We start from the raw sequence: 17,578 nt of genomic DNA, 5'->3' as shown, positions 1-17,578 counted from the left end.
TGTGCAGGAGGCAGGGGCTCACGGAGGTGTACATCAGAGGTACGGGTCACTCCTGCTAGCGGCTCCTCTGCTCTTCTTAGCAATCCCTTCTCCTTGATGCGCTCTCTCACAGCAGTGCCCCAGCCGGTAGCATTTCCTGCACTTTACATACAGCTCTCACAGCCGCATCTAAAACACTCTTCTCGAGGACAAAGGAGCCAAGTCCCATGGTTTATGCAGGCCATTTTCTAGAAACGTGTCCCTGGGCTTCTCTACCTAGCTGCTGAGGAAACAGCTGGTCTGTACAGCAGCACGCAGGGACACCTCGAGGCCCGGCCACCATGTAAGCCTCTTCTCCCTGTCTCAGCCTCCAGCAGGGTGCGCCAGCTTTACCCCTGATGACCTCAACTGCTCTGTCACTTTCGAACAGTCTTGCCAACACTATGAGAAAGTGGGCACCTAGAATTATGACCGGAACAAAGTGGGTAGTTAGTAAATACTTGGATGTGTGAGCAAATAAACCTAAGTTCCCAAGGCCAGGGCTCCAACTGCCTGCTAACCAATCTTACTGCAGACGTCTTGGGTTTACGCATCCATTGGCATGCCAGGCTCAGGTGAGGAGGAATCAGGCCGAGCCCAGCTGTTCTAGATTGCACTCACAGCAGCCACACTCACTCTGAACCTGTGGCAGCCCGCACCCGACGGTGTAGGGGCACAGGACAGTTGCCACACAACAACCTTCTTAGCCGGGTCAACCTTCATCCACAAAGCCCACAGGCAGCCCAGCCACGGGCCTGCTTAGAGTTAGAACCAGATCTGAAGAAGCCCACATGCTCCGAGGGCAAACTCATCACAGGGCACTAACTTCATGTTCCGTACTTTGAGCCCTTGGACGTCTGCCTCCACTTTGAAATGAATTCCACATGCATGAAGCTCAAATCTGACTTAGAGTCCATATCGGCGATCTCTACTAGGCCCAATCAAGTGCAACAACAGAATCAGTGAGCCCAGTTTCACAGTGCTTACTGTTGGAAAACATAAAATATAATATTTGTTGTTACTGGTCAGTAAGGTTCTGGGTCTGGGCCCTACAGACCTCAGACAGTGTGGAGTCCCAAACCGTGCATCACTCTGAGCACTTGAGCTCTGTAGGCCACAGCAGTGTCCCCCTCACTGCAGGAGCCACTCCAAGGCTACTAGTGACAGGAGGCACCCAGCTGGAACTGGCCTTGGCAGGCCCATCGCCTGTGGACTGCCCTTGGAAGTAGGAGACACATACATGGACCTTTCAGAGTGGGCAGGTGCCATGCACCATGATGGTAAAGTATGTAAGGCCTCATGGGAAAGGTACGTAAGACCAAACTGTAACTGTCCCATACATTGAGTACACTCCAAGGACAGGACACAGGATTAGAGCCTCTATGCCTACACCAAAAGAGGCCTGGGAATACAGACCGCTGTTCCTCCTCCCAGTGCTCCTCCCATGCTCACTGTGACCATCCAGGGACACTGTAGCAGGAACCACTCTCCCTTCGCAGGAGGGGGCAGCCCAAAGGAACCAGGTACTGTTTCTACCCAAGGAGTATAGACTTGATACGGTGCTTGCTGGGTTCTGGAAGTGCCTGCGGCCAGTGTCCTCTGTCCTCGTGGGAACAAGAACAAGCGACCTATCTCACAGGTGCTGCAGGAGGCTCTCTCTATCCTGCATGGCTTGGTATCAGAAACCCAGTCAGACAGTAGCTGGTGGCGCCTCTTGGACACCCAGACACACACACACCCCTCAGTGCAGTCTAGATGGTATTCTCAGCCCAGCCCAGCCCAGCCCACACTCCCTCCTGGAAACCAGAGCTGCGTCTACACAGGGGAAGGAACAAGAGGAACAGAGTGAAATGTGTCAGCTGCCCTTCCAACAGCTCAGGGCATAAAGACTGCTCTGAAGGTCACTTCTGGAAGGAGGGCTTCTCTCTAAAGAATTGCCCTCAAGTCCTCTATTTGGGAATGCATTTTCAGTTATAACTCGGACAACTGCATCCCTGTTTCAGGCCAAGGTCAGCTCATGGACAACTGGTTGTCTCCTCCTTCGTGTACATTATGACGAGACAGGGTTGACAGGCAGTCATGTTACCCCTGAATGGATCTAAGCACATTCCTGGTCAACACACATTGTTACTGTTTGATGGGAGTGCTCCCCCCAAAAGCTCCTGTGTTGAAACCTTTTCCCCAGTTGGTGGGACTAGTTTGGGCTCTGGAAACTTTCAGAGATGTGGCCTAGCTGGAGTAAGTGGGCTGCTGGGCTGGGCGTGTGTCCTTAGGGCCTGTACCTTGTCCCACGTCCCTCTCTGTCTGGCCACCATGAAGGGAACAGATTCTGTCACATGATCCCAGCACCATAGTACTGTCTCCCTTTTAGTGCACGGGCAAGGGCTTCCCACCTGCCCTCCTTGCCTGTGTCTAACTTCCTGGTGCTGACGCCTTCCCTAACGCTCACCTCCCACTGTCTAGACAGTCCAGACCCCAGCTACAGCTTGTGCTGTTCCCTTCCATCCCCTGCCGCAAGGCTCATTCCCAGCAACATTGATCTGGGGTGTTTCCTCTGTGGATCCTTAGACCTGAAAGGAGGATGACATGACCACCACCAGGCCACAGCACCTGGCCACCAGCCCAGAGCACATAGCCAGCAGTCCCCAAATCTGAAGCTCTCCAAGTGTGACCCTCACACCGTCAGTACCAGCAGCTCCAGCCTTTCCACTGCAGAGTCTCTGGTCCCACACCAGAGCTCCTGCATTAGAACTGATCCCAGGATAGCTAGAGCTGGCGCACCAGTGACTCTCCTGAGAAGTTCCAAAACCATCCCTCTGGGCCTCCTGCTGTGGCATAGATACCTGCCCTCGCCTGTCTCCTGGGCACTGAGGATACTTGAGTCAACTCTCACCTTTGAGCCCTACAAAACAGCTGATGACCCATCGCGGAACCAACCACCAGCTAGTCCAGCAAACAAGGCGGAAGCATCTTTGCCACGGACCTTATTTGTAGCTGGTCAAGGTTCAGCTTGAAGTTCTGATGGGGGGTTGATCTCTAGGCCTCTGTCCTGCCTCCACAGAAACATTTTCTTGCATGGCATCTGGCTCCTTTGCTGCGGTGTTCCTGAGGGGAAGGCATTTCCTGTATTCCCCACTCCTGTTCCTAGAACCTTCAAGCAATTAGTTACCAGAGCCAGGTGACTCTGCCCTGGTTCTCCTGTTCTCAGGAAAGCAACAGGAGGTTGGCCAGAGGCCGCTTGATGTGAAAATGCAACACACTGGATGCAGGAGCCGCCCAGAGGTCTTCCTGCCAAACACAAGACCTCGAGGAGTGTCTAGAACTCCCCCATGCACTTCCCCATGTATTTTTGTTGTTTTATTTGAGGAGCGTTTCTAAGAGAATAGATCCTGTTGTTTAAAGTCACACAGGATAGGCTTCTTGAAATGCAAGCAAGGGCATCCACAGGCATGCAAACACTCCTGAAGCTTTGATGTGATGCGGGAAGTTTTATTAATAGATTTAACCCACATAAACAGCCCCTTCCCACTGGGGTTCTCGGTGGCTTTTCAAGAGTGTAAACCAAAAAGGCTGAAGATTTGCTACTTTAATGAGAAATGAAATTATACTTCCAACAGGTCCAGAAGCCCTGTCCAGACAAGGTGCTCCGGCTCTTACTTAAACATTCTCAATAGAAAAGATTTAAATGAAAAGTGAAAACAAAGGTACCTCCAGCACCCAACTTCATTCCTGCACAGTGCTCTGGCCGCCACACCGGTAGCCTACAAGACGGGCGCCCTTGGCGCAGCAGCGGGTGGCACGCATTCAAGATCTTGGGCTCTGCAGCCCACCACGCCTCCTCAAATTCCAGTCACACCATTTGGGTGACATGTAGATGCCTTAGGATCTCACATCCCCAGCCTTCCCACCCCTGCCTTGCTGGGAAGAGCTCGCACAATGCTTGGCACGCTGCAAATGCCACGTGAACGCTGCTCACCCTTACCCTAACTCAGCTGCTGCTGACAGTCACGCGTTCCTGGAGGGATGTCCTCTCTGTCCCTACTTGCGGCTTGGTTCCCAATGGGACAGTGGGTGACTCACTGCGTGGAACCATCCAGGGGAGGGTTGTGTAGGCTCCGCCGCCCTGAGTCAGTCAGTGCCCTTTGTCTGGCTCCTCATCTGACTGGCTCATGCGCAACACTCGCTCAGAGGTGGGAGCCCCTTATTTGATGTGGTCACTTTGGGTCACTGAAGGTTTCCATGCCCACAAGGCTGCCAGTCACATCCCTACTGCCTACACGTCCTCAACAATAGTGAGTCTCAGCACTGTGGGCCCAGCGGTCTTGTGGCCAGCTCCGCGCACATCTTACTGTATCCATGTGTGATACTAACTGAGTATTCTATTCTACAAGAGATATTCCGGAAATGACACATATCCCACACACATCTAGAGTTTTGCCCCCTGCCTCTGTCTTCTCACTTTCTCTGGAGGCCCAAACACCAAAATGGAAAAGAGGGTGATGTGTAAAGTTTAGCAATGTGACCTCCGGAAATAGCACTGGCATTTCTGTGAGCTTCTCAGTGGTGTGGGTGCATAAAGAGGTAAGCAGCAGCGGTCTGCCCTACACCCTCGCCCGACTCTGTCGCTACGGGACAGAAATGTTACATCTGGAAATTTTTGTAGATCAAGGAGAGAGGAGTATATACGACTGAGAGTTTCGTGTACTCTGCAGCACTGACCAGCTAATACGCTTGCTTTATTCTAACCCCAGGCAGCCTTGTGAGTGCGGAGAAAGCGGTCCACAGAAGGGAAACAGGGCTTCAAGCTGCCCGTATCATAACCAGAATGGAAGCCCAGGTCAGCCTCACTTGCCCTACACTGACAACTGTGATGGGGAAATAAAAATCCCGAGACTTCAGCAGAGTGTGGGATTTTTCATGTTGATAGTTCTTTTTAAGTTCTTGTTTTCCTTGGATGTGAAATTTTCTGCATAATTAATCACCTTTGGAAATTACAGAGAAATTTCTTATTCACTGAGTCGGAAATGCCCACAGAAATGAAAATGGCAGTGTGTGCCCCACAAGACACCCTGAGAGTGTGGAAACATGAGGTGGGGGCAGGGAGCGGCATGTCAAGTCTGCTGTGTGAGCCCCAGGAAGAGGGCAGCGGAGACCAGGCTTCGATGGCGAAGACCGCACCGAGGAGGCTCAGGCAGAATCCCAGGCACAGACCCCAAGGAGAGGACAGTGCTGCTGGCTCTGGAGGGGGTGACCTGATGTTCATACTGCCTGGGTGACCCTTGCCCCCCCCCCCAGGCCCTCCTCAAGCAGCAGAGGCTAGTCAAAGACGGGACAAGCTCCCTTGCTGGCTCACAGGAGACTGTAAAGGACAACCAAGCACAAAGTGAGAAACACCCAGGTCATAGGCTGCAGGTGCTACGACAACTCTGAGTGACCAAAAAAGGACACACTGTGCTGAGGAGCTGCGCACTCTTGGGAGGCAGCATGCAGTCTGTGGGTGGGCAGGGAGGGCCTGGAAGATGGCGGCCCTTGGGAAGGCGGAGGTCTCGCTTCTCCCTCCTCAATTGCTCAATGGCTGAAGCAGCCTTGCAAAGAAGCTATGGAAGAGGGGTCAGGTAGGGACCTGAGGAGAGTCAAGTGTGCCTGGTTAGTTTACGAGCCTGATGGGGTATTACCCTAGTTTGCCAGACCTTCCTTCACCGGTGCGGAGGAGGACGGGAGCCACTAGTGGGCCCTCTTTGCAGAGGAAGAGTTGGCTGTTCTGGGGGCAGCCGAGGGTATGAAATGTGGTCTCCCTCAGCTGACCGCAGCTTTAGACAGGGTGGTCTGAAGTCCACAGACGCAGGGACCTCCCCCCACACCCTTCAGTTCTTACAGGAGAGATCCTAAGGTCATCCCCCTAGCCTTGTACTGAGACGCTATCCACTCAGCACAGACTTTTCTCTGTAATGAACACGGTGGCCTTGGGGGCAGGGGTCTTAGGAAGGCAAATCTATTAGGTATGTCCCAGGAGCAGGACAGAAGCATGGATTATTTAGAGCTGGTGTCAGCATGTGACAGCCAAGACGTTATCTAGACCATGAGACATGTAGCCAAGGCTCCAGACGTGTGCTGCTTTGGGCTAGGTGCGAGTCAAGGATTTAAGGATCACACAGGGGAGCCTGAGTATCTGGAAAAAGACACATGACCGATAGGTCCAGGACCCAGGCTGTCACAGACACTCAGCTGGTGTGCCCAGAGTCAATAGGGAGTTAATAATGATCATTAGAAGGGCAGTGTGATCTTGGAGGGTGTGTTTCCTATTTGTGGAAACAACTGTATCAGAGTCGGTAAGCTGTCACAGAGCGTCTGTAACAAGGAGAGCGCTCAGGAGGAAATGAGATAAAGCAAGAACTTAATGAGCAGGTGTTACCCGAGAAGCCATCTCCCCTTTTCAAAGGATGCTGAGACCCTCTGATGGGTGATGCTCTCAGCTCCACTCTCTAAAGCCAAGGAAGTCAGAGTTACTGAGCCATGCAGAGTGTCTGGACTCTGAAACTAAAGGTAGTCTGTCTGTCTGTCTGTCACTAAAGGTGGGAAGGCTGAACAGTGTGGAAACTGTATTTTTGTCAGGAGGAAGAATCCTTTGCAGCTGATGACAGAAACCAGGACTTGGGAGTTAGGAAGCCTGGGTTGACTCCAGGCCCTGTATAGAGCAGCTCTGTGCTTCCGGCTGTACCCTAGGCCAACCCATATAAGGCAGCCAGTATGATCAGAGACTAAATGGTCCTTTGAGTGTGGTCCTATGAGTGAGGTCACAACTGTGGGGCCATGTCGGTGAGGTGCCACCAGTGTGGTCCTATGAGTGAGGTCACAACTGTGTGACCATGTCAGTGAGGTGCCACCAGTGTGGTCCTATGAGTGAGGTCACAACTGTGTGGCCATGTCAGTGAGGCGCCATCAGTGTGGTCCTATGAGTGAGGTCACAACTGTGGGGCCATGTCAGTGAGGTGCCACCAGTGTGGTCCTATGAGTGAGGTCACAACTGTGTGACCATGTCAGTGAGATGCCACCAGTGTGGTCCTATGAGTGAGGTCATGACTGTGTGGCCATGTCGGTGAGGTGCCATCAGTGTGGTCCTGTGAGTGAGGTCACGACTGTGTGGCCATGTCAGTGAGGTGCCATCAGTGTGGTCCTGTGAGTGAGGTCACAACTGTGTGGCCATGTCAGTGAGGTGCCATCAGTGTGGTCCTGTGAGTGAGGTCACGACTGTGGGGCCATGTCAGTGAGGCGCCTGCCATCAGTGTGGTCCTGTGAGTGAGGTCACGACTGTGTGGCCATGTCAGTGAGGTGCCATCAGTGTGGTCCTGTGAGTGAGGTCACAACTGTGTGGCCATGTCAGTGAGGTGCCATCAGTGTGGTCCTGTGAGTGAGGTCACAACTGTGTGGCCATGTCAGTGAGGTGCCATCAGTGTGGTCCTGTGAGTGAGGTCACGACTGTGGGGCCATGTCAGTGAGGCGCCTGCCATCAGTGTGGTCCTGTGAGTGAGGTCACGACTGTGTGGCCATGTCAGTGAGGTGCCATCAGTGTGGTCCTGTGAGTGAGGTCACAACTGTGTGGCCATGTCAGTGAGGTGCCATCAGTGTGGTCCTGTGAGTGAGGTCACAACTGTGGGGCCATGTCAGTGAGGCGCCTGCCATCAGTGGAGTATGCAGTCTGCTGATGGTCCTATCAGCATCCATGGGTGGGGGGGGGGGGGGTTGCTTTACATCTCATGCCTTGCTCGGTACAGCCCTGGGCTTTTCTACAAGTTTCTCTTCCGTGCGACTCATCCCCTGACCCACTTCACCAGGTGGCTTCCCCAGGAAGCGTTAAGTTCGCTGTTCTCATCTCTGTTCTCCCAAATCACTTCATGGCTACCATCCCGACGTAGGATGCGCGCGCTGGCCTCCTCTGCAACGTGCGGAGCTTCCAGGGTTTTACTGTCTCGCAGTAAGTGCCGAGCAGATGGGCGGATGGGATGGTTGTTATGTGGACGGAGAGCGGCTGGATGGATGTGCAATGAATAACAGATAATACACAGATACGTGGGAGAACGAGTAGACAGACGTCCCACAGAGGGAGGAACGGAAGGACGGAATGACAGACAGAGGGATGGAACCTCTCTGTACTAAACACCCAGAGTCCCTCTGAGCTTTACTCTCTGAACAGCTGACATCACTGACTGTTCTGCCCGTCCCAGCTCCACTTCCTACCTACGGCCACTCCAGACCCTTCTGTCAAGAACCCCAGGTGTGGGGATATTTCTTTTCTCACCCACTGCCCAGGACTTCAACAGCAGCTTCTATACGGCCAGTCCTAAATCCTCCCCGCTTTGCCCGCCTCGTCTCTGATGTCTACTTATTCGCACTTTCTATTTCTTCATTCACTTACTCACTCGGCAAGTGTTCGTTAGTTACCTTTGCTGGCAGTTTTTAAAGTTTTCCAAGTGTTAATCTGTTGGACGAGGGTCTTGTTCACTGTGTTGTCAGGTGCTGGTTTCAGTGCCCTGAGATCCGGTTACTGCCCAGCCACGGGGAATTGATATGTACGCTGAGCCATCGCCTGGATCCACGTAAGGAATGCTCCCCAGTTATCTATGATTGCCTAATACAGTTGCTGATAGCCTCCAGACCCCGCCCACCCGCCCTCCTCTCCAGTCCCTGCCCGCCTGCCCTCCTCTCCAGACCCCGCCCACCCGCCCTCCTCTCCAGTCCCCGCCCACCCGCCCTCCTCTCCAGACCCCGCCCACCCGCCCTCCTCTCCAGACCCCGCCCACCCGCCCTCCTCTCCAGACCCCGCCCACCCGCCCTCCTCTCCAGACCCCGCCCACCCGCCCTCCTCTCCAGACCCCGCCCACCCGCCCTCCTCTGATGTTCTCTAGGTCTTTGAGGTATATAGTCTAGCACTGTGCTGGGAGCCCTGCGTCCTGCCTTCAACCATACTGGGTTTTCCCTGACTCCTCCCCTCTATGCCTCCCAAGCTCCCTCCATCCTCAGCCTCACCATCTCTATTTCTTGGCCACCAATGACCCGAACACTTGCTTCCCTGTGATTACCCAGAAGCCCCTCTCTGGTTTCCTGGGCATTGCTCACCCACATTGTTTCATCTGCTCTCCTACTCAGCAACGAGAAAGACAGCTCTGGTGCCAAGATTCCTTTGAAGCCAAAAACCAACACAGTGTGCAAATGTAATAAACGGAGTTTCTGATTCTTCCTGCCTCCAGGGTAGCGACTTTGGAGGATGTGGACATATTGGGGGTGGTGACGCAGAGGAGACCCCAGCAGAGACCCTGACCCTGGGAAGTGTGGGAAGTAGTAGACCAGACAGAGAGAAGAAAGCAGAGTGAAACCATCCAGGCTTTTTTTTTTTTTTAAGCTACTGATTCTGGGAGAAACAAACCTGCTTTTACCCTCTTCTGCCAAAGGAAAGATAAGGAAAGAGACGCAGGAAGATAGTGCCCAGGCTGTGTCTGGCTCACACATGCCTGAGGTGGCGACCCAGAAGGACCTGTGCCCTCCCTACAGGCAGTCAGAGAGTGTGGCAGGAGGCCCTGGCCCGGCTTTCAAGGTCTGACAAGCCTGTGTCATACAGACACATGCGGGGGTAGTGGGGGGACGGTTGCAGGGGGACACTGCTCTCCCAAGAGTTGTGTGTTAAAAATAAGACATTCGTTCGAGGCCAGCCTGGTCTACAAAGTGAGTCCAGGACAACCAAGGCTATACAGAGAAACCCTGTCTCAAAAAACCAAAAACAAAACAAAACAAAACAAAACAAAAAATCAGACATTTGATACTTTGAAAGCACTGCTAAAGACACTCATGTACTCAGGTGAAACAAAAGAGGTTCAAGTGGACTGGGAAATGTTTTACTTCTGTTTTCTCATATTCCTGAGCCTTTCCTTCCACGGTTCAGAAGTTTGCATTGCCTAATTCCCGCTTTCCATTTGTGAATGAATCAGTGCGAAATAAAACCTAGTGCCAAATCAATCTACCATATTAATCTAGTTTTAGGCATTAATTATCCCCTGAGCCGTTTTCTCTTGAGCTTATCACATGTCACGACAGGTCCAGGTCTAGTGAGAGTGCATCCAGTTTTCAACGCAGGAGCTTACTCTTAGGAAGTAGAGACTCTCGACTCCTAAGACACACAGTTTGCTGTGCATAAAAGATCTCATTCCAGGTGAACACGTCTCTCACCTTTTAAAGGTGCTCGACCACTGTTGCACTACACAGGTCACTAGGGCAGAAGTTCCCTCCATCCCTGTCTGGCATGTTTTCCCAGCTGACAGATTAACATGCCACACGTCCTGTATATGTAAGAAGACCACCCCTTTCTGGGGCAGGAGTTCAGAAACTGCATGCAGTCTTTCTTGCAGGGCTGTCCCAAGGGACAGGTGCCTTCTTGGTTCTGCTACCAATGCCCCAGGTTTCTAAGATGTAATTATGGAATCCTAAGTCCATAGGGGAAGGACAACTAGATGCCTAGTGACCTAATCTAGCTACTCTTTTGACGACATGGCCCACAGCTGGACCCCTGGAGGAGGAAGAGGAAATCTATTTCCAGGAGGCCATGGGAGGTTCAGAGACAAGAGTCTTTGAGGCTCCTGACTTCTCCTTTTAAAAAAATACTTTCAGGGAGCTGGAGAGATGGCTCAGAGGTTAGAGAGTTTTGCCTGTTCTTCCAAAGGTCCTTAGTTCAATTCCCAGCAACCATGTGGTGGCTCACAATCATCCATTATAAGATCTGGTGCCCTCTTCTGGCATGCAGGTGGGATACTGCATAAAAGTAGATTTAGATTTATTTATTTTATTTCTATGTGCATGACTGCTTTTGCCTGAATGTATGTATGTGCATTACATGCATGCCTGGTACCCAAGGATATCTGAAAGGAATCCATAGTTATGGGTGGTTGTGATCCCCCACGTGGGTGCTTGGAACTGAACCTGGGTCCTATAAAAGAAGTGCTCTTCACAGCTGAGACATGTCTCTAGGCCCAAATAATTTTTTGGAGGCATGGTCTCACTATGTAGCCCTGACTTGCCTGAAACTTACTATATAGACCAGGCTGGCCTCAAACTCAGAGAGATCTGTCTGTCTCTGCTTCCTAGGTGCTGAGATTAAAGGCAGGCGGCACCATACACAGCTTCCCCATCCTTTTGGTGTTCAACATAACTAGAATAGTCTAGAAGGAATTAGAGAGCCATGACCCAGCATCACTGAATGCAGAGAATACACTGTCTTTCCCGATAGGAAGGAGAGTGCTGCCAAGCAAAGGGGAACCTGGGACGCTGTCCAAGGTGGCCAGCTGGCTCCAGCGGAACCCAGCCTTCTAAGGCACAGTGCTGTAGTGCACACTCTGACACCCAGTGTTGTAGTGTCTCCCATGCATACACAGAATGGTCACTGCAGCCCCAGCCACTCAACAAGGCCAGCACAGTGCAGTATCAAAAGCCACACGACAGGTGGCATGCTCAATAGCCTTTGGCCCCCTCTTTGGTTGGCACTGGAAGGAGAACAGAGGTGAAACTACCTCTATGACTCCTCAGTGCGAGCTGGAGCAGTGAATCCAAGCACAGAGTCTCTTGGTGATGAGAAATGCCAAGCACCTGAGTGGCTAATTAGCGCGTGAAGAGCAATCGAAGCAAATCTCCGGTACCCCGAGTCAGGACTCAGTGCAGGGCTTACTCTGAATGCTGGAGCTGGGAGGAACGGAGGGAGCAGGCCGAGTATACACTTAAATAATGTATAGGACATAATTTGCATCAGGAATGAAGGACATGCTTCCTTCAGGCCACGCTAGGTACTGTCAGCCTTCCAGACAGCAAAGGAAGCAACCAGAAGGGAGCTGGCACGTGAGCGAGCTGTGGTCCTGGGGGGGGGGGGGCACGAAGCCTTCAGATTTCATCCCAGCCGTCTAATAACATCTCCGTGCATACATCGCTGCAGAGACGCTTAGAGGCCCGAACAGCTGAGCTCGCTCCTTCCCCGACCACCTCAAGAGGGACGGAGCCTGTCAGCTTCACTAAAGAAGAAGGGAGAGAAAGGAAAACAAGAGCGGAGCAAACCTCAAGTTGCTCCGTATCTGTTTGAAGGTGCAAGGCAAAAAAGAGAGTCGGTTTCACGCTGAGGCGCCATGGGCCCCTCAGGACTGGAAACCTGAAGGCTGCAGTAGGAAAAACATCCCTTGAAGGGCAGTTTTAATCAGCTTGAGCAGCTCTCTGGTAGGCAGGGATGTAAGGCAGGAAGGGCCGGCTGCCATGTGCGAACACGCAGAGGGCTTGGTGTTTAGCCTGTGGTGCCTCCTCCTGCCACCCCATTCCTGGTGAGGATGTGCGTGCACAGGAGGGGGCCGGGGGCTTCAGTCATCACAGCAGAGCCAGAGTTGGGGCTGAGAGGGTGAGGAACGGGCAGGAAAGCCCACAGAACCCCAGGCTCCAGCCGCTACCAGCTGCTGCCCTGGGTGCGTGTATGGAGGCATCCTCAAGGTGGACTGAGAAGAGATGAAACAGAAGGCATAAAATTAAAGACGAGATTAAGAAAATCTGCTGAAAGAGGACACCACTCGCCAACTTGGTGGCTCAAATTACAGTGACCACATTGGACAGAGAAGGGGTAAATGAGAAGACGTCCAGGTGCTGGAGAGAAATTATGGGCTAACTAACCAGGGGTAAATGCCAGGGAAGCCCCAGTTCACCTTCCCAGGAAAGACAGGGTTAAAAACATGAAGTCCCCCCTACTGGGCTCCCTGATAGGCCCAGCTCTGACTCTCCTAGCCTCCCAGTTCTAAACAGAGCAGCAGTGACCGCATCTCCCTCCGCATCCCCATCCAGATGTTTTCGGCTTCCACCCTGCAGCGGGAGGCATCTGTCCCTCCCACTCTGGCCTTGGCAGGGTTGGAACCCTCAGGGTTAGGCAAGGACTGTCCTAGTCTTGTGTCCATCTCTGTTTCTGCCCTGTCAGCAGAGTCTACGCCTGCCCAAGGGAGTGTCTCTCAGTTTCTTGAACTTGTGTGTGGGGTAAGTCTGAGCCCCAGACGGCAGCCAAACCATCATATTAGCTACAGATTCCTCCTGCCACTTCCCCAGAGGCATCCAATCCTCAGATTCCCAGCTCTCCTTCCTCACTGAGCAGGAGTCCGATGTGATATAACAGATTTACAAAGATTAAAAGGATTCTGTTTTTAGCAGCATATGACTATGTATGTGCGCACACGTGCATGTGTGTGTATGGGGCGGGAGGGGGTGGTGAATACAAACTCACCACTCTCGATAGACCTCTGGCCCACGTGAGTGTGTCACAGACTTTCCCTGGAAGTCATGTGCGATATCAGTCTTTGAGAAGAGAAGGATTTGTCCCCTCCGCCAGCCATGACTCCATGGGAGACGTTGACTCAACCCTCCACTTCGGCCTGCTGAGCCCTCCTTCCTACTCAAGAGCCCACACCTCCTTCCTCAGACCAGAAGTGGGCAGGATGATGTCTTAAGGAGAAACTGTCTGGCTTTGGGCCAAAGAAAACACTAGGAATCGAGTCCTGGTCACACAAAGAAGAACAAGAAGAATGCCGTCTCCTCAAAATCTCTGAGCCTTCCAATGCCTTCATCCAAGGCCAGGCTCCCATCAGCACCCTCATCCTGCCCTCAGCTGCATTTGCTTTCCGTGTCCCTGGTTTGCTGTGGTCTGTCCATCCTCAGGACATCATGGTGCTCCTGCTGGACCAGTAGACTGACTCCTCTCCACATACAAGCCGCCCTTGTAATTCTTCGTCCTCATCCCTCCAGGAACAACAAATCACTTCTTTCAACAAAGCAAACAGACAGCAACATGCAGGCATGTGGCCATCACTCTCAGAAAAATCTTTTGACAAGAGGGCTTGAGTGCACACCCCCAGAATCCATGTGAAAGAGACAGGTCTGGTGATGTGCACCTGTAATCCCAGAACTGCGGGTCAGAGACAGACCCCAGGGCCTCTGTGGCTGGCTAACCCCACTGAATCTGTGAGTTTCAGGACAAAGTGAAAAATCCCATGCTAGGAATCAAAGCGGACAGGGTACAGAGAAACGACACCTGAGGTTGGCCTATAGTCTCAACATATGCACAAACTCAAGGTTAGAGTTAGGTGTATATGTGTGTACCCCCATACCCCCTACACACACACAGAGATAAAGGGTGAAAAAAGAAAGAAGTGAGGAAAAAGAATATCTTCAGCATAAGACAGTTATGCATATGAAGACCCTCCTTTGTCCTCTGGCCACTCTATGAGCTGATTTAAGGAAAGAATGGCGCCCCATTCCTCCAGAACAAGACTTAGTGGATATGAACCAACACATCAGGCATTGTGGGTTTTCTTGATCTCTACTCTTTCAAAACGGGGAGTCCATTATTACAAACCAGCTAAGCACCTCCTTGCAGTTTCAGCCATCTGCCCACCTGCTGCTCACCACAGAGCCCAAGGGATTTACAGAGGCACTGAAGTCCCCTACGCCCAGCCCTGGGGACCAAGTGAAGGTGGCATAGATACAATGTCGGCCTAAGTCCTCCATCAGGATCCGGCCTGCTCCTCTGAAGGAAACGTGGCAAGCAAGCCTCAGCGTGCAGAGCTAATCTCTGTCCGCTGGCACCTGTGTGTTTCCAACAGTGACTGAATTCAGCTCTAGGCTCTGGAAGGGCAGACATCAAACTGTCCGCACGGTAGCTGGAGGGCTGGCCTAGGAAGGAGAAGGTACAAGACCCCGGTCCTCCTTTTCTCTTTCTGGCCACAGAGAATGAGTTCACAGACCACCTCAAAGGTTAAATATAAACCAGTAAGTGGCCAAAATAAAAAAAGGAAACAAATGTTTCCTACAATATCAACCACCCCACACACACTAAAGGCTGGAGCTGATGCCCCACCCCCATGCCCATGCCAAAGGCTGGACGCTGATTGTGTGGTCTCTTCCTGGTTTCTGCACCTGTATACCAAGAGCCCCATCCTTGGCAAGCTCCTTTTCCAGGCTTGGCAACCCCTGGGACCCTGAGTGAGCACAAGCCTACGACCTGGCCTCACCTGGGTGCGAGGGCCCCGTGTAAGCAGTGGGCTTTCTCCCTCTGCCTCAAAGCATTCCTCGGTTAAAGACGGGACTGTGCCCAGGGTGAGAGCGGAGCAGCTGTGAAAGCCTTGTTACAGAAGCAGAGGGCAAACTCTTACCGACCCACTCAGAGGACCTGCCCCCAGCCTTGCTCGCTGCCCTAACAGCAGCACCGAAAACCAGGAGCTAGAGATGCGGGCCAAGGCTTCCTCCAAGTCCCATCAACCGCCTGCTGCCGGCACACTCACCTGCAAATGTAATTTGTCTTGCAGGAGTCCTGCAAGTTCAGGCAGTTGGGCTTCTCTCGTTCTTCGTAGGAGCACACGGGAACAATCGTCTGTCGCCTCCGCTCGGTGCAGGCTATGTCCCGGCAGGAGCAGAAGAGCATCCCGTAGCTGTGCTTGGCAGGGACTTTGTCGAAGAACTGCCTGAGGGCCTTGTGGCACTTGCGGCGGTTGCAGACGTCATTGGACATGCTGGTGGTGCACGGGGTGATGTAGGCGGACCTGTACTTCTTGCAGGTGTCGTCCAGGTTGCAGGCCTTGGCCGCATCCAGGCAGTTGTTCCCTTTGGAAATGTGTTCCACTGCAAAGCAGAGAAAGAGGGGTGAGCACGGTGCCTGCTCCTCGGCGTAGCCACAGACAGCCTCCCTGGGGTCTCCGTCATTCACCTGACCAAGCACACACTCTGGAACTCAAGGAGTTTCAAAGCTACTAACATAAAGGTCCATGACCAAGAGAAAAGTGTTAGGGTGCAAAGGGTACCAGCCCACAGAAGGCCCTAGATGTCTGTGTGCAGCTATGGACCCAGGCCACGAGAACTCGGGCACCTGCCTAGCTACCAGTAAACAAGGCGACTGGAGACATGTTTTCAGCTCCTGCTTGGTAAACTGAAATCAGGATCAAAGAAAACAGCAACAAATTATATACTTGTTCATGATACAGTATATAAAATGATATGGTGAATGCAAGTATAATTGCCATGCAATCCTCCAGGAATATAATTATGTAATAAATGCGTATAGAACATGCTAATTACTATATGATTACAGAGTAATTACATGGTTATTTGCGCCCAGAAGACAAAATATTATGCCAGTCTCTCTAAGCAGAAAGAAGCAACTCCAGAGGATCTGTGCCTAAGTTTCAGCGCGCAGACCATTGGAAGAAAACCAGAATAAAGCACTAAAAAAATTTGCAAACCCTAATTACCACTTAACTCACCACATCCAAAATGTGAGCTCTGTGGACACTGAAGCTCCCGATTAGGAAAATTCGGCTAGGATTCTGGATAGGATTTCTCTGGGCTTGTAGTCCACAGGCCTCAGATATGCCAGAGAGCATATGTTGCTTCTGCTCTGGCGCTCTGTGGCCAGGCTGCCCAGGAAACCAGCACGGCCCACTGTGGGCTGCTCTTGTACGGCCTAGGTGAGGTGCATGTTTTAGTTGTTGTGACCAACACCCTGACAGAAAGACGTTCAGGGGGAAGGTTCCTTTGGCTTACTGCTCCAGAGTGCAGTCTGACATGGGGAGAACCCATGGTGGGGTCTGAAAGGGCTTCCTACATCACACCCACAGCCTGAGCAGAGAGAAGCCGGGAATGCTGACGGCTTGCTAGCTTTCTTCACTCTTGAACAGTCACCCCCACTTCCTCCACCTAGAGAATGGTGCCACTCACAGTGGGCTGAGTCTTCCTCCAATTAATTCCCTCAATGGACAGTCTAGACAGTCCCTTGGAGACACCCCCATCTCGGAGACACACCCACGGACCAACCTGATTACTCCTTGGGTTGTGGCAAGGTGACACTTAGAAGTAACTGTCATGACCCATGTAAAGGAGTTTCTCTTGAGAAAGCGAAGTGAAGGAACCTTCTAGACCCCACAGCAGCCAGTGATCCTCTATGGAAGGCTCACTGGGGGTGGGGGTTTCAGGGTGAGGCACTAGGATGGCTCAGCAGGTAAAGGTGTTTGCCACCTGAGTTTGAACCCTGGGAACCCATATGGCGCAAGGAAAGAACCAGCTAACACAAGTTGCCCTTTAACCTCCACACCACTGCACTCTCTCATCCTCCCTAAACACATACACAATAAATCCAAATGTAATAAACGCATTTTTAAGTTGCACAGGGGTAGGGATAGTGAGTATGAGATATTCTTTCTTGTTGTTTTGTTTTTTGTTTTTCAAGACAGAGTATCTCTGCGTTAGCCTTGGCTGTCCTGGACTTGCTTTGTAGATCAGGCTGGCCTTGAACTCACAGCGATCTGCCTGCCTCTGCCTCCCGAGTGCTGGAATTAAAGGCGTGTGCCACCACGCCCGGCTGTATGAGATATTCTTATCACAACCTCAAAAACAGTTTTTACAAAACAAAAACTTAGAGGGTACAAAAAGTAACTCCAAAACTTCAAGGAGTTTTTCTGAGAAAAAAAATAATGTCTTAAAAAACTAAACCAAACAGAACAGAACAGAAGAAGAA

The 17,578-nt window shown here is 52.0% G+C and overlaps 1 protein-coding gene across 6 annotated transcripts in view; it reads right to left on the bottom strand.

Annotated features, from left to right (window-relative positions):
* The window catches only part of GFRA1 (GDNF family receptor alpha 1), a 201,724-nt gene that overhangs the window by 40,422 nt on the left and 143,724 nt on the right, over positions 1-17,578 (bottom strand). For all 6 annotated transcript variants that reach the window (XM_084772570.1, XM_084772571.1, XM_084772568.1 and 3 more), the window contains one exon: positions 15,354-15,690. In XM_084772570.1, coding sequence (XP_084628696.1) covers positions 15,354-15,690 — 337 coding nt within the window. The remainder of the gene's footprint in view (positions 1-15,353; positions 15,691-17,578) is intronic.

The sequence above is a fragment of the Acomys minous genome (genome assembly GCF_964271855.1).
Source record: "Acomys minous genome assembly, chromosome: 2".
Taxonomy (NCBI): domain Eukaryota; kingdom Metazoa; phylum Chordata; class Mammalia; order Rodentia; family Muridae; genus Acomys; species Acomys minous.
The sequence above is the reverse complement of the archived record's forward strand: the minus strand, read 5'-3'. Positions and strand labels throughout refer to the sequence as shown.